At 34.7% G+C, this 25,940-nt stretch overlaps 1 protein-coding gene across 1 annotated transcript in view; it reads left to right on the top strand.

The window, feature by feature from the left end:
- The first annotated feature begins 6,832 nt into the window (after positions 1–6,832).
- LOC115876159 (palmitoleoyl-protein carboxylesterase NOTUM) overlaps positions 6,833–25,940 on the top strand; it is an 85,798-nt gene continuing 66,690 nt past the window's right edge. The window contains exon 1 of the mRNA XM_030891845.1: positions 6,833–7,041. Within this exon, the coding sequence (XP_030747705.1) occupies positions 7,024–7,041 (18 nt within the window). The 5' untranslated portion in view covers positions 6,833–7,023. The remainder of the gene's footprint in view (positions 7,042–25,940) is intronic.

Genomic DNA, 25,940 nt, shown 5'->3' with positions numbered 1-25,940 from the left:
AAAATCACTAGTAACATATCCATTCGTTCCGCCAGCAGATACTGCTTTATTTTACTTGATAAAATAATGAATACTTACGTATTAAACTATTGTAGGTAAATTTAAGTAAACTGTTATAAATCTAAATAATAATGTCCATAAACTAATGTCGACTTTGAAAATAGTTACTGTCACTAGAAAATTACCATGGCGTCACCAGCCATCTTGATTGCCATTTTATTGAAAAATCGCTTTTTATTCAAAATCTGAGCTAGATAGGTATAGGAATCCCTAATATAGTTTGAAAGAGAAATTGAATCTGCTTCGATTTATTTTAAAAAATACAGGGTTTTGTGTCTGAAATAACGAAGTTTTTATATAAAATAAATCCTTAAAATAGATCAGCAGTTTTTGGTACCCCTGTATAAATTTAAGGAAGCGATAAATTTTTCAGTAAAGTTTATTTCTCTACCTTTAAACTCAGCCCAAGAATTAATTCTAAAAAGTAATGTACAGGTTGTTAATAATCTATTCTATTGTAGCGTAAATATATAAATACCTATATCAAAAACCCAAGATTTTAAACATATTTAACCCTTATAATAAATACCTTTTTTTTGACCCAAGAATCCAAAAATGAAATAAAATACTAGGTGTTCCATACGAAAAAATATAACTTTGGTATGGATCTTACTTCTGAAACACCCTGTATAATTCAAAATAATTTTAAATTGTGCACATTGTCTCCTCACATATACCCATGAAATATTTCGTTTCTACATCTTTCCGTTTTCGTATAATCAACCGAGACGAATGAGGTGCGCCACCCTGTATTTTAGTGATAAAAAAATATCTACTTATTAATTCATAGACTTAAAATAAAATATTTTATTTTAAGTCTATGATTGAATTGATGACGAAAAATCTAAAATTCCAGTCCTCATTTAATTTTTTAAGATTTTATTTTACCAGCTAGTTAGGAAATCTACAAATATATATCTTCTTAAAGAATCACTTGGAGCTCCATTTTTTATAATGCCAAAAATCACTATATTGGACGATTGTGTGTTGGATAATGATTGCTGGACGATATTTTGCACCTGATATCGATGGCTTCTTTTATAACTCTGAGTGTGTTCATTGTGTTTTAAGTTCTTCTTAACATTGATCACTTGTTTTGCTTAAAGGCTGCTCTCCAAAATATTATCCTTTGTGTCTGTTATCTGTTCGAGAGTAGATGACTTCTTATTCTATGGTAAATTTTAATATCGGGGAAGTTAGCAATAGAACAAGTTCCTGCTTTGGCTGCTATAATCCTGCCTTATCCTGCTTTAAACCCCATACCAGCCACTCTTGTCGTTTTTAAAATAGAACGAATCTGTTCCTGGTAATCAGTCGCACATTAAGATTAAGAATTATTTTTTTTAACTTGATAAGTTTCAGCTATTTTTTTTTTGCTTTATTTGCCTAAAATATGTATAAACTTCCAAGCCATAAATAATTATTCCGAACAGTTGAGAACAAAATAAAGCAGGTTCAGTGTTCTCAAGAGTAACTTTGTGGTGCGTATCCACCGGCGTTCGCGAACTGTTCACGAACAGTTCTTCTCCTGTTCGCAAAATGTTCACGTTAAGATCGCGAACTGATCGCGTAACAAAAGGACCGTTGATCCAGTTCGCAATCAACTCGCCAAATTTCCCGTCGGTTGTCGGTAACTTCTAAAGAACTGTTCGCAAAGTTTATTTAGGTGGAGACACTAGACGCTATTGCCGATCAGTCAGTCGTTTTGTTTCAACAGTATCGCGTCGTTGAAGATGAAAAAGTTTTATGCTTAATAGAAAAATATCGAGAAAAAGAAGTTTTGCGGAATGTGAAATTAACTGAGTATAGAAATAAGACAAAGAATTTTGAAGCATGGGCAGAGTTCGCCGCAGAAACCGGTTTTGGCGATCCTGCTTCTCATGTGTTGACAACTGGGAAGTTAGCAACCAAAGTAAAAGTAACTATAGCTCAAAATTGGTAGGTGTGGCTGGGTTGGGATTTGAATCAGGATAAAGCAGGATTGTAGCAGCCCAAGCAGGATCGTATTTTATAATTCCTGCTTTCAATGAGTTGCTAACTTCCCCGATCTTAAATTTTATCTTGTTCAAAGATACTGAACAATTGTTTTATAATCAATATTTTACGCCTTTTTTGCAATATTATAACACCGTGTATTTTTAAATATATTTTCTAAAGTATTTAGCAACGACAATGATGAATGTGTTGTGCTATTTTTGTCAATTTGGAAAATGTCTTACGCAAGTACATACATATGTAAAACTTCTAAAATAGTACTAAGTTATCAGATACTAAATGCGATGACATTATTTACTTAACTAATAATGAGGGTAATTTAGTTTGTAAATTAAATTTTATTTACACCTTACAGCGATTCTCGATTATTGTAATTACAATCAAAAGTATTGTGCAAGTTTTTTTAATGTTTACTTGAATAAAACAATAAAAAAACTACTTATAACATTAACAGGATCTATGTTATTCTTAATTATATTGTAATATATGGTTATATTAACTATTTACTAATAATTTAATATTGCAATATACATAGAGAACAACAGAGGTGCCTGGCGGCAACACTTTCTGCTCTTTACTCCTGTTGGCGAATCAGTTTCCTTACTCCTACCATTATTGACAACGATAAACCCTCAACCTATTCATAAAAATGTATATAGAAGTATTTTCTTCCTCTATTAAGTATCTGATTTCTTAGTGGAGAACATACCAAGAATGTACAACTTTGAGAAAATCCTCACTGTAGTATTGAGCTACAAAATGAAGCTAAAAACCATACCATATAATTCTAAGTAAAAAAGTGCTTTGGAAATGTTTGCACAAAAATACAAAATTTTCCATAGCAAAAGAGAAACAGCAATTTGCGATTTGTTAAAAATGCACATTTTTGAAAAACACCCCGTAATCGGTAACACGGTAAACGGTAACAGATATTGTTGTGCGGTTTCCACCGTCAAGTTTTGGATAAAAATTGAGCTCCAGACATCGATATTAGTTTTCGTCTGCTATCGAAAAGGGTGTCTCCGTTTAAAAGCGTCCAATTTGACCCACCCTGTACTGTGATATAAGTGAACGGACTCTAAGAAGAAGATTAAATGAAGAAAGTCTTATGTCAAGACGGCCTGCTTTGGGATAACAACTTAGTTGGTCTGTTGACTAGGATTAAAAGCATAGACATCCCATACAGCACGTCCAAATAAAATTACGTTTCTACAAGGGAGACACATGAGAAACCAAATATGTTAAAGTGAACCTAAGTGTTCATCTAGTTCTAACATATACATATGAGATACACGCAGGTTTATATTGATAGAATTGTGTGATAGAGTGTTTACTAGTTGTATACCGTATGCACTCAAGATTCTAAAGAGTTTTTTGTAACGTAACAAATAATTATTAAAATGATGAAATCTTACGTCGGTATATGAGACATACAATGTATATGTCATATGTATGTGTGATACTTCGTATCATAGTTGTGCCTTGTAAAAATGTGACGTATACACATAATATAAACTTCTATATAGACACTTTGTAATAGTGTACTGTTGTGTCTACATTCTAGCATGAAATGAAGGTGTGCGCACGCGCGGATAGCCTTAGCGTAGACACACCGACCAAGTGTATCTTATGTTTGTGCTTATGTGTTTTCTCTCCTTTCCCTTTCTAGGAGTGGTATGTGTTAGCAGCCATTATTGTTTTATCATTCGGAAGCTCTATATAAATGTTCTGTTTGTGTGTAGTTTAAAAGAGATTTTAAGGTAAGCACAAGTTTTTAATTACTTTGTTACACCTTCCTAAGAGTATTATTAATATTATAGCAGCGACTCTTCCCTTACTCGATACCCAATTTACCAAATTTTGACTCCAGTGAATGAAAACTCCAAATATTCTCGTATAATGATAAAGAGGTTAGCTCTACAATATATTTTTTTTTTAATTTGGAAATAATAAAAATCTAAATGGACCAGAGAAAGAAAGATTTAAACACTTCAAAGAACTTCTTACACTGATATTCGGTAAGTTATTGATGGATCAATATACAGGTATGTTTAATATTCAATAATCAGTTTCATATAAAATTTAAGGGTGAGATTGTTAATCTCGATGAATGAGTATGCTAACAAACCAACTGCTTGGAGGGTAAAGAAGAGAAAAAAATGACTAAATGAGGTCCACCAAATCGTGGCGATATACCAGTGTCGACCAGTGTTTGCCATTTTAGTATGTTGTTATACTAGGTACTTATATTTTTAATACATTTTGATACAAATTCTGTTCTTTTACAGTGTTTTCTTACTTCTGGTTTCTGCAGTGTAAATAATTATTATTATTGTGTTATTTGTGCTATTGCGTTCCATGATATAAAGAAATATAAGAATTTTATTTTTAACCACTTAATCCATTTTATGGAAGAAAAATGGTACATTTAATACAAAACAAAAATGGAACAATTTTAAGGCTACTTCTCTTGAACTTACGATCGAGATACTTTTGGAAAATACGAAGTTTTGCCTTCCTAATTTTCGTTCTAAAAAGATATAATTGGTATCATTGAATAAATATTTCTTAAAAAGAACGAAAAGTTAGGCATCAAAACATGTATTATTTCCTAAATTCGTTCATAAGAAGTAGTTTTATCTAGCTATAAGATAAATACGAAGCAAAATACATACGTATACACGCGGTAGTCACAACTGCAATGTGTAAACAGAGTTTGAACGTAATATACAAGCACTGTGTATCCACGGCACACTGTGTATCCCTTACTTTGTGTATACGTAAATGCTATACTGTGGCTACATTGTGAGGCGGACGTTTAACCTTTGTGCATACGTGTTGAACTAAAATGTGTAAACGTAGCACATTTACATCGGGGGAATTGTGTCACCCTGTGTCTACATCTAATAATGTAAACACGTCGTAAATGTGATTTAATGTGCTGTATGGGATAGTTTTTATGTAAAAATTACGAAAAAAATGTTAGCGTCTTCTTCAAAAGCGAATATATCCAACAAAAATAAAGCTATTGAGATGAACTAAAAAATAAATTACCGAGAAATGATATAGATTTCTAAATTCCTTGCTGTCTTGATAATATATTCCACAGGGTGTTTCAAACTTTTACCAAAATATCAACATTTTGTTTTCCATCGTATAATCGACAGATTTTTTTATTTTTAATTTAGAAAGAGATACTAAAAAGTCAAATAATTAAAAAATCATCAAAATTCTCTAACCAGAATAAAATATATTAAACTATAAAATACATCAACATTTTAAGGTGTCGTTTTTCGTGCCGGTGAATATATTTAAAGAACTTATTATTTACATCTTATTTACATTATCTTTCTTAGTTAAGTTAGATGTTAGTATAATTCATTATCTTTCTTAGATAAGTTAGATGTTAGTATAACCAGCTTTGCCGCTATTGCTGGACACGTAAAAATATTGGTGCTGCCAAAGGATTACCCAGAGGCTGCACTGACCACCGACCGGCAAACGGCTCTAGAAGAGGCGATACTGGATGAAGTAGTGGCGACAGGATTGCAGCGGATGCAGCGCAACGATCCGCAAAATGTGGATCAGCTGCGTGTTGCGGGGATACATTTTGAGCGGGCATGCTCCTCATAGATTGTGTATTTCAAGGATCGGCGGATTGGTTGGTGGAAACTGCACCTAAACTTAAGAATTGACAGGGGTCGCGACTGATTGCGGTGAAGGGAGAAAGCATCCCAAAAGAGGCGACCATCACGGACTTTCTGCCGAGGAGTAAAGGAAAAGAGACCGTGTCCAGGCTCAAAACTCCAAATAGGAATTGACATCAAATCAAAGGAGGCAATAGAAAAAGAAGGATATATAATCTGTTCTATATTCGGGACAACACCTGTATCAGGTCTAAAGAGAGACCAAGTTAAAGAAGTAGAGAAAATTGGATTCTCCAGCATCCACCTCACGGATACCTCAGCCAGAGACAAGCTCTTTGACTGTGAAGGACACGGATGGGCAAATCCCAACCGTGGAAGGGTGGTATATATACACAATCCTCATATATGATAGGTTATAGACTGTATGATAAGTTATAACTCAGGAAAGGGGGACACAATAGATATTTAAGATCGCAGTGATTAATCCTCCCTCCCACTCATTCAACAGTATTGACAGATAAGTTTTTCTAGCTGTCCAAGGTATCACATTTTAAAACTGTCTATCATACACCTTCATGCACATTCCCGATGATTTGAATAAAATAAAGAAAACGAAACCAGCAGAGAGAAACATAAGCAGGCATTGGTCAGAAACGAATGTTCAAACACTCGTCAGAACAGCAAAACGAGAAGAATTCGTTTTGGTTATCACCAATTTTTTTGAGAAAAGGCACCTAAAGAAAAGGATTATTTACAACATAGGTTCAGAGATACTATTCGTCTCTACACATCCATTCCTCAATTAGGGCTCCGAACACAAAAAGATGCTATTAAAGAACTCTTAATTAAACTCAACTACAGAGGACTCTATTGTAAAATAATTCGAATTACTCCTTTTTTACAAGCAATCTTTATTCCTTAATTCATCAGGAAACGCATGATTTCCATCGACTTCATTGACATCTCCTCCATCAGGACCCCGACCAATCAACGTAGGTTCGGACCCAGCATCCACCACCGCGCATCCATCCCTTACTTAAGGGCTCGGAACACGTTGGCCCCAGGGTGGGGGTGTCCTATAAACCAGACCTCGCCGGTCCCAAAACAGCCAGTTGCATGTCGGACTCGGTAGAGCGCGTCTCGTGTGTATCGTCCGGTCCCCTTTACCTCTACAACACGCCGTCAGCGTAATCTCCTTACTACGCTAGCATCGTCGCTCGTTACAGGTGAAAGAAGGCTACGCGTGTCGAAGCAGCCCCGGTGTGATATCGGACTTTGGTGGTGTTCCCTTCGCCGATGCTGCCGCATCCTTGGCTACGTCATGCGGATCGAGATACAGGTAAGAGAGAGATGGCGTGGAGCGAGACGTGGCGGTGGTTTCTTTTGATCTCTGACTGTCGGCGAAGAACAGGTGCAGGGGCAGTGATGGCTCAAAGGAGCGCGCCGGCCACGCCAGAGACGGAGGGATTTTTTGTGTTTGTGTTTTGTTGGTTTTTTCTTCGCTCGATTCGTCGTCGTCGTCGATGGGGAATTGTTATGCGCCGAAGATTGATAGTAATAATAAATCGAAGAATTCTGTTTTGTTCGGTATTGGCTAACTTTATGGTTTGATGTTATTGATAAGTCGGCCTTTTAAAGATATCAAGTCTTGCAATTTGATCGTTACCGTAACATCAATTGAAAGTATCTAATTTTTTTAACAAATAGTCGGATAATATAATCAATCTAATACTAGTATAAAAAATCCTCTACTAAACGAATGATATTTTTGTAAAATTGATGAAACCAAGATATGCGGAATTGACCTAACCAAACCAAGCAATATTGTTACAGATTGGTAAATATTATTTCGTGAAGATAGAGACTTTTAAAGATACTAAATAGAAGTATATGTCGTATGGAGGACATGTATGTGAGAAGCAGATTTTCTAGATGCTTTTTGGGTCCATTTTTTCGAATTTTCGCAAACAAAGAAAAACTGCGACGCTTTTTGGAAGAAACTTATTTTTCTGCTACCACGCCACGGTCCGTATCCCCAACTACATGGTCATTTAAGTAGTATTATTCAAAAAATAGACAAGTTGTAATACAAAAAAACTCTTCATCTGGCAATGATAAACAAAGAGCAGTATGTCCACAGCACACAAGGACATACTTCTGTTTGTTCGTCTACCGCCAATGGGCATAGAGCACATAGAAAAAAAAAACACGTCGTTTCTGGCATCGTATTGTAACTCTTTGTATGTAGTTTGCAATGTTTGACTGAAAATCTTAAAAAGTCTAAAAATCTTAACAAAATACATTTAGTAAGTCTGATCCTCATACATATTTCTCGCTAAAATTAAGGGTTGCCCGGATATTTGGTCAAGATTTGATAACTATATAGGTATCCCATCTTCACTACTTAAACCATGAAAATCCCTATACTAAATCCGTTATGTAAACGAGAAATTAATATTTAGTCATAGAAATGGCAAATTATCTGAAACAATCATAATTTCCTGAAATCGCCAATCAAAATATATAGGATTTAAATACTTCAACTCTATAAAAACAGATAGTTTTCGTTGTTTTTTAAACTGAATTGTGTATTTTCATTGTTAATATGGTGACAGTAAATGATATACATATATTTTTAAAAAATCAATTACCTACATGACCCAAAAATATTGACTTAAGTAATCAGTTTTTGCAAAAAAACCATATAATTACGATTGCTAGTGCATAAATTACTTTTGATCCAAAGCCACTGAGAAATTGATTGATGAATTTACTGAATTCATGAATTTTACAGATCTGGTCAAATTGGCTGAATTGGTAAAATTTTCTGAATTAGTGCCACTCATAGACTTGGTGAAATTAACTGTTTTGGTAGAATTGAATAACCTGGTGAAACTGACTAAATTTGTAAAATTGGCCGATTATTGCAATGGATTGAATTAACGAAAATGATGGTAAAATTGAATGATTTGGTACAATTGATTGAGATGACATAATATTTATGTATCTGGAAAAAATAATTAAAAAATATTTTTGGTGTGAAATGTAATAACTTTTCTTAATGAATTAATAGTGCCACATAAACATAAGAACAAGTTTCCCTATATGATTTAATATTTACTTACACAGTATCATAATTAATTACTAATAGATTTAAGTTTGTTTGTCACAGTTTTTAATTTTATTACTATAGAAAAATGCAAAAATTTATACCCGTTGTAACGCAATAATAAGCAGACTTATTACAGATGAGGATTGGAAACTTTGGTGCTACAACAGCAAAATAAAACACTAATTCACCACAATACACCAAAACACATTACTTTTGCACTGGACTCGCGTTTTGATAACAGATGATTAATCATCTGCTGATAATGCTGACATGGTTAGTGAAACGCGCGTCTAGTGCAAAAGTAAAGTGTTTTGGTGTATTATGGTAAATTAGAGTTTTATTTTGTTTTTTAAGCAGTCTTATGCATTAAGTATATTACAGGGTGGCCCATCGAAAACGTTCCGCAAGGCATAACGGCCAGGGCAATTTTTTTTGAGAAAATTCAAAAACACGTCAATTTTGTTTGTGAGGGGGACAACTTTTGCCCCAAAAATTATTGCAAAATCTTCAATCCTCTAAGCGGGGGTGTCATCCCCCAATTTTTTTCTAATGGGAAGGGGGGCCAAGTGGCGCCGCAATGAAAAGAGCTTTCTATTATCTATATTTCTGCGCCTCGTTTTTGAAAATCGGTCGAGTCATTGAGAAAATATGAAGGATTGAAATTTGAAAAGTTTATTTAAACATTTAGGATCAGAGTAAATGATAAGGATAAATTCCTTCGACCAATTTGCTGTTTTTTCTTATTATTTCTAGATGTTTACGCATTTTTTCACTTGCCACAAGGTTGAACGATCAGGTGCGGTAGTTGCTAGATAGCTGTTCTGTGTCTTGTACGTTGAAGTTCTTCTCAATATCGTTAAACTGACCCGCAATAGAATTTCCAAAAATATCAGCCCACACGTTCAATTTCTGAGGGTTTTGTGTGTGCACCTCGTGAAAAACTCTGGGGTTGTCCTCAGCCCAGTACTACACCGTTCGAAAATTTAACACACCGTTCGATTAACTACACCGTTCGAAAAGAAAGTACACTCATCCGAAAAACACACATTAAATAGGAAATTATCTCATTCGCTCCTCGTTCACTCATAGTTTCACAAAATTGCAAGCGATGATCAAAATCGTCTACGTTGAGGTCTTGTACCAACTGAATTTTGTACGGGTGGAACTTGTGTTTTTTTAATATCCTTTGGACACTTGTACGATTCACGCCGGTCTCATTGGCTAATTTTCTTGTACTCAGCTATCCATGGCAACTTGGCTCAATACGAATACCTCCATAGCTTCATTTACTACAGGATTTTCCCTCTGTCTCTTTTTATTCATAATGGAACAAGTTTCGCGAAATTTTGCTACTAACTCGCGAACAATTTTGCGATAAAGTTTTTTGTCAGGATGGCGTTCATTGAATATCTGCGCAACCCGATTGCCATATTCACTATTTTTAAAATAAAGTTCGATTATTTCCACTTTTTCTGCAAGTGAGTATACCATAATTGTTAAAAAGTTTAACGATATTGAGAAGAACTTCAACGCATAAGTCACAGAACAGCTATCTATAGCAACTACCGCACCTGATCGTTCAACATTGTGGCAAGTGAAAAAATGCGTAAACATCTAGAAATAATAAGAAAAAACAGCAAATTGGTCGAAGGTATTTATCCTTATTATTTACTTTGATAAATGTTTAAATAAACTTTTCAAATTTCAATCTTTCATATTTTCTCAATGATTCGACCGATTTTCAAAAACGAAGCGGGAAAGTATAGAGAATAGAAAGCTTTTCATTGCGGTACCACTTGACCCCCCTTCCCATTTAAAAAAAAAATTTGGAAATGACACCCCCACTTAGAGGGTTGAAGATTTTGCAATCATTTTTGGGGCAAAAGTTGTCCCGCTCACAAACAAAATTGACGTGTTTTTGAATTTTCTGAAAAAAAAATTACTCTGGCCGTTATGCCTTGCGGAACGTTTTCGATGGGCCACCCTGTATTATATGTGTGTATACAATTACGAATCAACGGTACCAAGTTCCAATGCGTTACTTTCAATCCATACTGTGCTACAAATGCATGATATTAAACTCTTAATAGAAAATATCCAGTCGACACTTTTTTAGTTTTAAAATATGTAGCACCTCTAATAATTTTACCCTCAAAATTTTATTCGAATCGCTAGAAGCCGTACCCCCTGTATCTACGGAACAAAGCAGAATCGGACCTATGTTGATATGAAAAATAAATCTTGTTTTTACAAGAGGAATATCATCACGAGGGATGGCACAAATTTTTTAAAAACCCTGTAGTGTATTAGTATTCCTGGTTTTGAAAAGGACATTAGTATAAATAATTTTCAGTTTAACATTTTCCAAAAAATACATAATTTGCCATTTAATAATTTTGAGTGATTTGATGAGCATTAAATATACAGAAAATTTAGTTTAATGATGATTAAAAACACAAATAAACCTTACAAAATAATAAATATTAATAATAATAATAAACCTTAATAAACAAAGGTATCTTTATGTAAATACAAGATGTAAACAAAAAGTCAGATTGCTACTTATGTATTTATTAACAAAAATCTTAGTGAAGATGATATAATATGAGACTAATTATAGATTATAGATTTAACTTTATAAAGTTTTTTTCCCAAATTTTTATTGTTTAAAGATTTTTATTTTTACTATTGGTATATTTATTTGTTTCTGTATCCATAATTCGTAAACTTATAAAAAAAATGAATTCATATTAGTCAGATATCGGATTTTAAAATGCGATTTGACAACACCACAGTTGTTTAATTACATGTTAAAATTTTACAATGTCTTCAGGGTATTTCGCCACTTCTAGTGGCGGAATTACTTATAGCTTTTGCTATGTTTTAGTTGTATGAGCTTTTTTTTATGAAAAAGCTCTGAGAAAGAAATATTTGCCATGGAATGTATAAAGTGCATGATTTGTGGAATTTACAAATAAAAATAAAATTTGATCTTTAATGTTAGACGTTATTTATTTATATTGCGATTTAAAACATTTCCGGCGAATTTAAATATTTAACAACGCATCAATCACGATTGGCTGTCATCAATATTTATATTTTCGGCGTACACCAAAGAAATGGTGCGATATACTCGTATTGTAGGTACTGCAATCTCACTCGAGTTTGCCTATTTGTATTTATTAAAAATCAAACGATATTTGACATAGTAAACAAAGTTACCTAGAGCAAATGATGTACGCGGCGAAAGTACAAAAGCTATCATCATTTAAACATTTGTGTGTTGATTGCCGACGATCAAACAGAACTCTACTGCCCGAGCAGCTACTGTTTTAAAACTAATTACATATTTACACATGACTTTTGTCTCTGTAGCACGGCGGTGTATGGTTACCGTGACACGTATGTGGACAAATATCAAATATGTAACCGCCTCGCGGCTAACCTGCATAATTAAAGTGTGCTTACTAGTGTTTATTCGATTATTTGTACTGCTATTCGTTCGCAAGATGCATTTTTCTTAACTTTGATGTCGAGCAATGCCGTCGTCGAGTAAATAATGTAATAATAAATAAAGACTGTATCACTTTACTTAGTATCAGTTTACTCAGTTATATTCACAAATTCAGTTGAAAAATGTATTCTTTGTCAGTTTTATGCTTAGCATTATCATTTTTTACAGTTTATTTGATAATATATGCTGGGTGGAAACAGAAAATCCCATGCAAATTTAGGACTGTCTGAATATTGGCTCCCCTGTTAATTTTACTGCGAAGTCGTGAATAGGTTTCTTAATGCTCTGCCTATGATGAATACACATTCCAAATTTCAACAATTTTGAACAAAGCCGATTTTGAGTAATTTAACAAAGATTGCAACTATTTTTAAATTAAAAACCAAACTAATTTAAGGAAAACTGGATATATTTTTGGAAATGTATGAGGACCTGCAATGAACAACAACAGGTGACACTGCCAAACCAGGCAAATTCCAACATGCCTTAGGTGTGAACCTATGAGTTTAAGAATGTCAAATTGTTTTTTCTATACAGTAGAGCTTTGACCTACTTCAAACAGGTTTTTAATTTCAAAATTTATTTCGGGAAGTCTAAAAGATAGTCGTACATTTAAAAGACTTTTGTATCTCCGATTTTTAGATTCTTTATTATCAGTTGGTAGAAGATTCCGGTACACTGTTTTAAAAAATGTATTCTCTATTTAGTTTGTTATAATATTGGATATGCTAAAACGATTTCGTATTTTTAACGATCAATACTTTATCAGACATATTATAAAACTGTGTAGAGATGCTTACGAGATTTATTTATTGTTTTAATACAATATATGATATTACGGTAAAAACATCTACTCGTAATTCAGCAAGGACTAGGACAGCATAACACATTTTACATTTAGTGTCCTCAGAATCAAATAAATGTATTTGAAAAGATGAGACTTCAAGAATAACAATAGAAACATTTATTGTTCAATGGATTGAACAAAAAATTCTTGTAGTTGGAATAATGAATAGAGTTACAAGTATTTTAGAGACCATTGAAGATCAAAGAAATTAAGATGGTATAGACATATTTGTAGAATGACGAGTCCAAATATAAATAGTCCAAAAGAATTCTAAATTGGAACCTACCAGAACACCAAAGAACACGAAGACCAAGTTGACGAGATGTTGTAGAACTGACATTCCAATCAGTATTTTTGAATAAATATAATATAATAATTATTCTCCTATTTCACGATGTATCCTTAAAATAGTTATTTCCCTTTCATAACTAATAGCATTCTAACCAGCATTCGAAGGAATATAATATTAAGTAAAAAAAGATAATGGCGAAAAACAAAATAAAAACGGTCAACTGTAAAATGTCCTGTTACTCCTTCCCGATTCTTCCTGGATCATTAATTGTCGGTGCCATGTTAAAACGGAAGCGAAGATCGACTTTTAACTGGAGAAATGCGGCATATCGCATCGGCAACACTTTGTACTTCTAATGGGCCTTAGTGGGCCTATTATAGGTGCGACAGACCACAGTTTCAACGAAAATATATGGTTTTATGAAGCTTATCAACATTTGTGGTACCTAAATAAAAACTACTAAGTTCGTACCGCTTAATAGTGAAGTGAGAATTTTTCTCGCTGTTCTGATACAGATGACAGTCCCATTTGACAGTTCTTGTAATTAATTTTGCATATTTTTGTTTACATTTTGATTAAAGTATTTTCTATATATTTAAATGTTCTTCTATATATCTATAATCTCTAATATGTCACTATTTTCCTTGAATTTGTCTGATATTTTAATATTTATTCAGCAATTTAGCAGAGAAGAATACAACAAATCAGAGATGATTAGAGTCAGTTGAGCTGTTATTGAGTTATAAGTTATGACACACTCTTCTTTGTTTAATTTATTTAGATTAATCTTTATGTGAGTTTTAAAGTTTGGTGTCCGTTTTTGAAATTATTAAAGTGTGATTCCATCATTTTTATGTCAAAAATGTAACTTAAAGAAAATAAAATCCTCCTGCTCGGAGTGCCATCCCACCAAGGGATAGAAGATAATGAAAAAGCAAACGAAAAGGAGCGAACACTCCACTAACTGAACCAGAACCGTTCTGCTTCCCTTCCATAACCTGGAATTGGAATCCTCCAACAGTCTAAGGCACTTGAAGAAATTTCTCAAGACTTACGAAAGAGAAAAATCAAAGATTTCCATTGAACTAATTAAGGGCAATCTTCGGATTGTCACGAGATTTTTAACAGGACAATGTCTCTTCAATGTACACCTCAGTGGATTGCAGATTCCGTGGTGAAAATGGGGAAAACCAGAATACCTCATCTCTGAGTGAGCCAAATGTTAAACATAACATTCTTATATCATGCCTCAGAGACTTGGGACTTGATGGAAAAGATATCAGGCGAGATATAAAGAGTATTTTGTATTGGAACCAAAAGCTGATATTCGTATACATAACGTGGGAATAACAGAAGATTTTAAAATAAAAAAGGGGGTAAGGCAAGGATGTATTTTGTCTCCAATGTTGTTTAACTTATATGTGGAAAGAGGAAACAGCATTCACTGAGTCAATCGCCGACAGTCCCATTGATTTGAAAATAAATGGCATTCCAATTAATAATATCCGATATGCGGATGACATAGTGATATTGGCAGACAATGCAAATGATCTCCAAATCCTTCTAAATAAAGTTAACAATGAAAGTCAAAGACTGGGTTTAAACTTACTTAAATGGAAAGGTCATAAAGTAGGTCACACAATTTAAGTACTTGGGATGCATGGCTAACCAAATGTGGGATCCAGATTTGGAGATCAAATGCAGGATCGAACAAGCATGAACAACTTTTCTAAAACTTCGAAGATAGGACCTTGAACTTCGACCTTAGGGTGAAGTGCTATGTCTGGTCCGTTTTGTTATATGGTGTGGAAGCATGGACACTGAAGGTAGCAATAAACCGAATTGAAGCCTTCGAAATGTGGACCCTACGACGAATGCTAAGAGTGTCCTGGGTCGACCGTGTGAGGAATGAAGACATTCTCAGAAGAGCTGGTCTAGAAGAACGTGAACTCTTCGAAATCATCAAGAAGAGGAAAATAGCCCATTTGGGATACATATTATGTGGAGAACGCTATCACTTTCAGCGTCTAATTTTCTAGGGTAAAATCGAGGGGGCAAAAGGGGAATAGGCCGAAGGAAGCTATCCTGGCTGAGGAAGATTCGTCATTAGACAATAGAACCATCTAGTGAGGAAGATGAGAAAGTAAAAGATGAACCCCTACGCAGGATTCTGCACGGCACTTTAAGAAGAAGAAGAGTGCGCCGAGAAACAATCATTCGTGCCATAAACTTTGGTACAACTTATATCGGAAATGGAGAAGTAGCCTTTGCAAAACCGTCTCAGACACTGGCTTTTGTCAAAGCCCTGAGACTGTATGATGAGTTACAACTTACAACTCAAGAAAAGTGGGGGAAAATGGATCTACACGGTCGCGGTGGTTAATTTCCCCTCTCCCGTACAATAAAAGTTTGATTTTCATCCGTTGGCACGATGCTCCGACGTCTTTTTTTCATCCGTAATTTTTTTACTACAGCCCGTCATCGAAGGAAGTTAAAGTAAATTTAATTTTTCGTACGATAACGGACTTTTTGACAAATTTAATCTAACCCTAATAAAAATATAAGTAAAACAGCGAAATCGTTATGAAAATGAAAACATTAAAATGATTAACGTATATCCGATGAACGGAGGCATGAAAATACAATAAATTTAAAAACTGCGTAATTTTCTAACCAATCGAAACCTTTAAATTAATATCGTATGAAAATCAAGCTTGAGTCCATTTCACTAGTCAGAAATAGTAGCAAAATAAGCGTTCGGCATTTAACGATTTATGTAAAACTGGCTAGGTATTTTTACACAAATGAAGAAGGAAATTAAATATAAAGGCGGACACTATATCCATATTGTAGCACATTTTTAGACAACTTCTTTATTTTTAAGATTTTGATGGTCAAACATTATCAAAATATTCCTTATGTATGGACTAAATTTTCTCGAAAATAAAGACATAATTTAAAATTCTGTTACAATAGGGAAATAGTTTGAAGTTTTGTGATTACACTGATATATAATTTATATGGTTTTGTAACAAATTGCCCGCTGTTTTATGGCAAATGCTGAAGCTCTGCAAACCTTAATCAAAGCTCGTGTGTTTGGAATTTTGGGTGTGACTTAAGTCGACAGGATCGGGCTAAATATAATATATATTTCCTTCGGCCACACACCCGCTTTACCCGACCCCTGAGAGCGACCCGAAGTACAGTGTAAAAGACTCTTACTAGAAAACACATAATGTAACAGCGCACTAAGTCGAGCAAATGTATCTACGGCCGACGGCGACCGTCGTAGGCCTGCCGTGTAATAATACCGGGGCGCGAGTTGTCTTACTAATTATTGCGAGATCAAAGAGTTCGGTCCGACACAATAGAGAGGCGCTGCATAACGAGAGGCAAGAGCGTATGAAACGGAGAGAGGAACGCGAAGAGAAAGAGACAGGGAGAGACGGGCCGTAATGTGAGGACGGACAATTACGTCAAACGGCACTGCATCCCGTGTTGCGCATCGTTTTGTTATTTTTTTTTCTTTATTTTACTCTTTTCTTTTTGTTTGTTCTTTTGTGGACACTTTTATATTTTTTTTAATTTTATGTAATTGAAGTAAATTGTATATTATAATGTATTTTTCTGCAGTTTGAATATATTTTATCATCTTTATACCGAATTAGTTCTCTGTACTAAAATGTAAATCTACTTGGTATCAATTTACATTTTGTAGAATGTAGAATTTTTAGGAGGAGGGTTAATCACCGCGACCTTACAGATCTATTGTGTGTTCCTCTTTCTTGAGTTATAACGAGTTATAACTCATCATACAGTCTCAGAGCTTTCACAAAAGCCAGTATCTGAGACGGCTCAACAGAGGCCAGCTTTCCGTCCTCGACATCAGCCGTACCAAAGTTCATGGCAGGAATGGCCGTCGTCTCGGCGCACTTAGTGATAAGGTGTTCTGGTATTTCCCCCTTTTCCCCATAGGATCTGCATTCGCTGTTGTTTCTCAGCTTCAGCCCACTGAGGTGTTCGTTGAGAAGACAGTGTCCTGTTAGAAACCCCGTGACAATCCGAAGATTGATTTTACTTGAACCAAGGAAAACCTTTGGTTTTTCTTAGTCGTAAGTTCTGAGGAACTTTTTCGAGTGTCTTAGACCGTTGGAGGACACCCATTCCAGGTTACGGATGGAGTCTTCCAGAATCTTCAGTTCCGCTTTCAGTTGGTTCCCGGAACAGAACGGTTCTGGTCCAGTCAGTGGAGTGTTCGCTCCTTTTCTAGCTAGATCATTTGCTTTTTCATTGCCTTCTATCGGTGAGCAGGCACACAGAGTAGAAGGACTTTATTTTCTTTGCCTTATTTGTTGAGCTTCTCTAGGCATTCTTTGACCAATTTCGAATTGATTGTTACATTGTTTAGACTTGATCGTGTTTAATGCTGCTTGACTATCGGATAGGATAACGACCAATTATGGTGTAGCCTCCCTCACATATTTAGATACTCTCTTTGTAGTTGGGCCCATTGTTGGTGTATTGTTGGCTATGCGGGCTCAAATTATCCCTGCTAATTTCCTAGTATCATAGTCCCATCTCTGGTTCGGTCTTCTTCTAAGTCTATTAATTCCTCGTGGGTACCATGCTGTAGTTTTTGTGGTTCTCCGTCCTTTTTGCCAGGTGTCCTGCCCATTGCCACTTGAGGGATTTGACTCTGTGGATAACATCTATTACCTGGATCTTTTGTCGTATCCACGGTCTTTTCTGGTTATTCTCAGCATATTTCGTTCTATTGAGCGTTGTGCGACCTGCAGTTTCCTTATAATATCCGTTCTAAGTGTCCAGGTTTCGCATGACTGGTAGTACACATTGGTCAAATGTTTGCTTCCTTAGATAAAGTTGCATTCTAACTGTGAATATAATTGAGTTTCTTCCATAAGTACTCCATGCTAACTTAATTCTTCTGTTTATTTCTGCAATACATTTTGCAATTTCAGTTGACATGCAAGAAAAAATGTCGTACATATGCTAGGAAAAAATATCGAAGAGTACAGAGAATCCCAAGTAGCATCTATCTGACTTCGAAATAAATCGGACCTGAAGCGACGTCAGACTTTGTGCAAATTTAGGTCGGGTGCTCGTGATACGGCCTGTGACGTCGCTTTCCTATTAAAAGCTGGATCCGAAGTCGTTGGATCCGAGTCGGTAAATCCAACGATCTGTCGACGTTCAAAATAACAACGTACCATTTTTATTAATTTCCCAACGTCGTTCCCACGTTGGCTTGCACGACGTACATATACTTGAACTAGCCCGACGTCTACCCATTGTCCGAATAGGATACGTCTCACTGATAATCCCTAAACTAACGTCCAATTATATTTTGTTGTATTTTATGTTCATATTTATAACCTAATTTACGTATCTCTATTTATGTCCGTAAATACAACCCATTAAGTAGCATTTGCGACCTAATGAACATCATGAACATAACCTAATAAAAAGTTTTTGTAAACAAACTTAATTTTTTATTATGCCTAAAAAACACTAAAAAGGCATTTAGACATTCATCTACATTTTACAGAAAGAGGTCGAGGCTTTTGCAAAATAATAATAGTAGTAGTGATGTCTTGCCGCCACCCGTAAATGCTTTTTATCCGGAAGAGATGCTGCATTACACTGGTGCATCTTAATTTCATTTTTTAGCTTAGGATACCAGCAGACCCCATCCTCCTCCGACATGTGAGGTTAGGCTTAAAAAAGTGGCTGCCCATTTTTTTAACGAGAAAACAAAAACTAAAATATAGTTGCACAAATCCACAAATCACTGATACGCAAAACGCAAAGTGAGGTTACGTGGCGTACGTTGGAATTATATACGTCATAATACGATTGCCGGTCGTCCGGTTTGATGACTTCGGTCGTGTGAGACGACTAATGTTGGAGACCCGGTCGGAATTGGTATATTGGTAGTTCATATTAAGTCGGACACAGAAATCCGCCATTCTTAACACGTATCCGATTGTCAGCCATTTTAAAATCCTTTTTGAGTTTTTAAAATTTATACTCACATTTCGATTTCTAGTAGAATAATATTGATAAGGTTGAGTTTGGGAGGGAACCACAGTACAGTTTTATAATTAAACCTAGAAAATTAAAAAAATATTTTGCGAGTTACTTTTTTATAGATATTTTTATTTCATAAATCTACCTAATTTTGAAGGCGCTCGTTGTTTTCCGGAGTATTTTAATCAGATATATCTAGAAAGTGACTTCCGTTGACAAAACTGATGTCCGGATTAATGATTCAGAATTATTATAATATGAAATTAAATAGGCACTTATAGTTATATTCGAGGAGTGATTATGAATCCATTTGTAATTAGGTAGTTTGGTTAGGTTTTTATGTATTCTTGGTAGCGAATATGAAACCAAACGTAACGTAAGTGCTTAGCGACGAATTCTAAGTGACTAAAATTCAACGTAATATGACGTTAGTAATTGGTAGAATTGCATTCCCTATTAGGTCAGATACCGACGTCGAGGCGACCCGAATCTGTATTCCCCATTTAGGTGCAAATAAGGGTCGTCAGGCGGTCGAACCGACGTTGGTACCCGACGTCGGGTTTATTGAACGCGACGCATACCCGACGTTAGATAACGTCGAAATGCTACATGGGCTGCTTGACGGTTAACATGTGGACACAACAAAACAAAGTGGACACACAAGAAGGGAATTTGAACTTGGGTAACGGTCAAGAAATTATACAATGTCAAGAATATAGTGAATACCTGGGAATCACATTTGATAACACCGAACTAATAGTAGAGCAATAGAAAAGAGGATTATCAAGGCGAAAAAAATTATTGGATGTCTAAATGGAATCTTATACAGCAAATCAATAATAACACAAAGGAAATTCACTACATATCAGACCATAGAACAAACAGCCTCCTATATTGGGCAGAGACATGGAGAATAACCGAGAAAGACAATAAAGGGTTATTAGAAATGGATGCTATTAGAAGATCAATTGAAATTTCCCGCAAACAAAGTGGGAATAGGGTATAGAAGGCACAACAACGAAGAGGAAGCAGAAAATCAGAAGAAGCTGAAGCAGCTGATCTAGTACGTACTGTATTGTGCCTTATGGTTTCTGATTTTGAATTTTTTAATGTTTTCTGACTAGAGACGAATGTTGGGATTTCTATATCTGTTTAATCAACTATTGTTTAAAAAATGTCTATATCACTGTGGTGGATTTATCTTTTCAAAAAAGTCCTATGGGCAGTTCCTCACTTGCACCCTAAAAAAATCTACAAAATAAATAGTTATTTTTTGTAAACACTGCTATGCTAATCCAACGGAGACCAACTTAACGACGGGAAAAGTTATACTTCCCGAAACAAATGCAAATTTGCAAATTTGTTTATTAGTAAATCACTGCTGACAAATTGGTTTCAGTTCGATTAACGCCGCAGTGTTTATAAAAAGGCATTATTTTATTTTGTCGATTTTTTAGAGTGCAAGTGGCTTTTTTGAAGAAACTACTGTTTGACATACTGTTTTTACCCTATCATATAAACATTTGATAAATCTTGTTCTTCAAAATTTCTCTGATCATTGCACACGACCTCCGTTTTATTTAGGTTAATATTTATTAAGAAAACAAATAAATAATAACTGAAAAAAATCAATTAACAATGTTCTAGGAATATAAAAGAAGAACTTTCCTTCCAAAAAAATCCGATTATTTTCTGTCTCATTTAGTGCAATTTGCATAGCCGTTAGCCGACAACTCGGAGCGTAAATTAAAAGTTAATTAGAAGTTGATCAAAGATTACCGATATCGTTAACGTTTTTTCCTTCGTCTTTTATTCCATAGGCGGGCCGCTCGCAACAAGTTCATTAATAAGAAAATAAACGATGCCTTTTATTTTAATTTTTATCGGAGTGTTGATTTTTAGTTTCTTTTTTTCTTATTTGGAACAACATATATAGAATTTGTTCGTGAGTTGTTTTATGCTAAAAAAATTATATATAGTAATGTTTATTAATAATGCAAATAAATTATCAAACTGTTTATTTTAGATTTTATTAACACATTTTATTTTATTTTTTTATTTCAAACTATAAACGATTTTTTTTGTTTTATGTTTATATAATTAAGATTTTTTATTAATACTGAAAAATCTGTTTAACAATTTGTTTATGAATACTAATTATGCTTATATAATTAGAACTGTTTATGAATATTCATATTAAAAAACCAATCAAATTTGTTGTGCTTTGGGACTACAAACTGAACATTTTTATTATTATCAATAAATGATTTATTTCGTTGGTCTGGAACTCGATTTATAAAACTGATATAATTCATTACTTCTTTTACAGACCGGGTAAAAGTCGATTACTGATATGAAACTTGTGTGATTACTGATATGAAAAAAAGTGTAGAATTAGCCCATTCTCTCAATTGTGCCGGTGTTACGAAGACAAAGATGAAAAAGTATTGAAATATTTAATAGTAATGGCCGGTTAATATTATAGTTTGTTTCTTTTTTCTCTTTAACTATCAATTTATATAAGTACAGTTTCATTTTCCTGGGGTATGAGGTGGAAAACATTTTTTATGCGACGTTTCGCCCCAACGCAACATAGTGGGCTTTTTCAAGCACTTTATTCTTGAAGCCGTCTTGTTAGCAGCAGTCTGTACAAATGCGTTAAAGTGAGTGTTAAACTCACTATGTTTAATAAAAAATGTTTTCCATAATTCAGTTATAACCTCATAAGTACCCTAGAAAATAAACTATACCGGGTGCGTCTCAAAAGTGAATCACCCCCTATAACTTTTTTATTCTTTCAGATAAAAATGAAATTTGGTATATTAGTATATGACATAAATTAGGGTTGATTGACGTATTCAATTTTTTTTCGTCACTTCCTTTTTTCACCGGAAATGACTACAACTTTTGATTTTTAAATGGCACCCTCGGTATATTTTTACTTTATTCGATAGAAAATGACACTCTGAATAGAATGAAGATATCATTTCTCAACTTTTGACATTTTCAAAAATGGTTAATTTGAAATTGCAACATACCAAATTGAAATTCCAAGTGTGTGGTACCAAATTATTCGTAAAAAATGATATATCATATGTCAACTTTTGACATTTTCACTCAAAAACATATCGTATTTTAAATTTCAATCTAGAGTGCTATGGCTGTGTTAAAAACTCTAATTTTTAATCAAGGAGCCTTGAAAAAATAGATTTGACCGTCTAATGTTTTTCGTGTTTTCTCCTGGCCGGTTAAAAGATGCCCAAATCGTATTTTTAATCTCAATTTTTTCAAATGGAACAAGGATGGCACATTAGCATATTTGGAAGAAGCATTTTTTTACGAATAATTTGGTACCACACACTTGCTATTTCCAGTCAAATTGTCGTTATGAACCACATATTACAATGTCAAATAACCAATATGCGAAAATGTCAAAAGTTGACGATGATACGCCATTCTATTCAGTGTCATATTATATCGAATAAGGTCAAAAAATATCGAGGGTGTCATTTAAAAATCAAAAGTTGTAGTAATTTCCGGCGAAACAGGAAGTGACCAAAAACAATTGAATACGTCAATCAATCCTAATTTATGTCATATACTAACATACCAAATCTCGTTTTATAATCTGAAAAAATAAAAAAATTATAGGGGTGAGCCGCTTTTGAGACGCACCCGGTATATATTCTTGTATGTAGGTTGGAAGTTGTTGCTACTGACTGACTAAGAACGGTAACGAAAAACCAAACGACCTAGCAAAATAAAGGCGAACACTCCATTTATTCGACCAGAACCGTTCTGTCTCCCAAGTGGAAACCAACTTAAAAAAAGACTCCTAACCCAGAATGGGAAACTCTAATAATCTAAGACGCTCGAAGAAATTTCTCATGACTTACGACCGAGAAAAAACAAAGATTTTCCAAGATTTAAGAAAGAACAATCTTCGAACTGTCACGGGATTTTTAATAGTACAGTTGATTGAAAGAATTGCGAAGATACTCGATACTTGGGAAGATTGGGGCGAATTCGTGACAAGGTTAATTTGATTTCTCTTTACAACTCAAGAAATGTCCAGTGGAGACACCAATCGTTCTGCTGTCAACGCATAAACTTATTCATCACTTATTTCCTCTAATTCGTCCAGCGAAGGCATATCAATGACGGTGTGGAACTGAAAGCGACAGTGTTGCCTTATTAAAATGTGTAATATCTGTAATACGTTGAAAAATCCGCCTTTATTTATTGAAAATTTATTTGTGTTAAACACAGAATAAACAAAAATAAATAAAAATTCTTTTATGGTACTGAATATGTCGTATGACAGAAAAAAGTCGTTTAGTTGGCTTGGAAATGACGATTATTGACATTTACTATAATATTTTGCATATGAAATAACAGCCATTTTCATTTCCAAGCCAACTCTGACGCCGTTCTTTGTTTAATCATATATAATTATATTCAATTGTTAAATGATAGAAAATCCGTATTATTAACGTACTGTGTCAAAACTACGTAAATCTACGGATTATTCAGTAGTTCTAGCAACACTGCCTCCGGCAACCACTCACTCTGTCGACTGAAAGCAGAACTACGGTATAGTATTCTTTATCCGCTGCGCTTAAACGACTATCAGCGCGCAGCGTTGCGCGTCGCAGAGCTAAACTTTCGAAATTCTTGGACAGGCTAACGGTAACGCCAGCTACATCAGATAGGTTTTGTGCCACGAAATCGCCCATCGTTGCGCACCTTCAATCAACGATGGAATACCTCCCCAGTGAAGAAATAACGGCGATTGCAGATTATGTGGGGTGAATGGGAACCATAATAATTATCCAAAACATAATAAAATTATTATACATAATTTTGCTGGGTTTCGTTCTAGATTGTATATTGTATGAAAAGGAGAAAGTTAATCACCGCGACGTTCTAGATCTATTCTGTCACCCCTTCTTGAGTTATAACTCATCATGCGGTATCTGAGACGATTTTACAGAGGTTAGTACTACATCTCCGTTCAGTCGTACCAAAGTTGGCACGAATGGTTATCGTCTCATCGCACTCAGCGATGAGGTTTTCTGGCATTTCCCCATTTTCCCACAGAATCTGCATTCAATATTCAATATGCTTAGATGTTCATTGAGAAGACAATGTCCTACTAAAAACCCCGGGGTAATCCGAAGATTGTTCTTTGCTAAATCAAGGAAAGTCTTCATATTACTTCATTTTTTTCTGTTTAACGACGATGGTACCTTTTGAACTTGGTTATCGAGGAGTGAGGGTCCGCCACTGGCGTCGGTACTGGTCCAGCACCGGCGGCACGGCCAAACCGGCAGCAAAATGACGGATGAAATTCTGCAATATACGCGCCGCAGCCGTCGGCTCCCTTTGTGAGATTAAGTTGGAGAGTCACGCACCCGGCCAGCGCGTTCCTATTGCGGCGCGGCGGCGATTTCTTCTTCTTCCAAGAGTGGAGAGAAGAAAGCCGACGACGGACGCCACGGCTATCGGCTCGGACGCGCCATATCCAGATCGCATGGCCGGACGGTTTTTCCGTTTGGGGATGCGGTGCCGCATACGGCGAGCCGCGGGCTTTTTTTACAGATGGCGATGGCGATCAAAGAGGGACAAAGATTAGAAAGATATAAAAGAAGTGATCATTTTTATGTTATAATTGGTTAGCTTGTGTTTTAATGAGGTAATAAGGACTATCCTAACCTAACCTAACAACCAAGAAATTCTAAGAATCAACTACTTACTGTCAATTTTGAAATTACTGTATGTAGTTACTAAATGAGAATATTCATATTTCATAAAATGCGAGAAAATAACCATAATAAAACAAGATGTATGTAAAGCAATTAAATTGATGACAATGCAAAGAAAATTAATCTTGCAAAACAAAGAAATCTAATTATAGGGAATTAGAATACTAGAGGGACTTGATTTCCACTTTTAATGTGCTTCGAGTTCTGTCAAATTTTGTCAAATCTTGTTTAAATATCTGACAGAAACAACAAAATAATCTTCAATAGTAAAATATGAATTTAAATTACACAAAAATACATCGTTTTTAATAATATTGTATAAAAATTGAGAAATTGAAAAACGAAAAAATTGAAATTGAAATTGTATAAAACTTAATTATAATTGGATTCTGTATTTCCTGTATAAGATAGTATAAACAAAAACAAAACTCCATTTTAAGATAACAAGAAATACATTAAATCAAATTATATATTAACATATCGTAACAAATATATTCTAAATAATTTAAACCTTTTGCTTGTTTGGCCATCAGTCAATGCTGTTCTTCAGCATTGGATACATGCTGTCCTTTAATACGATACAACTCCATATAATAAGAAATCTTGGTGGAAATATAGAGCATGTTGATCGATTTTCGAATGGTTTCCTAAATTGTTATC

Source organism: Sitophilus oryzae, unplaced genomic scaffold, assembly GCF_002938485.1.
Source record: "Sitophilus oryzae breed Bouriz unplaced genomic scaffold, Soryzae_2.0 scaffold_1414_pilon_pilon, whole genome shotgun sequence".
Taxonomy (NCBI): Eukaryota; Metazoa; Arthropoda; class Insecta; order Coleoptera; family Curculionidae; genus Sitophilus; species Sitophilus oryzae.
Note: the sequence above shows the minus strand (reverse complement) of the source record. Positions and strands in the feature narration are given on the sequence as shown.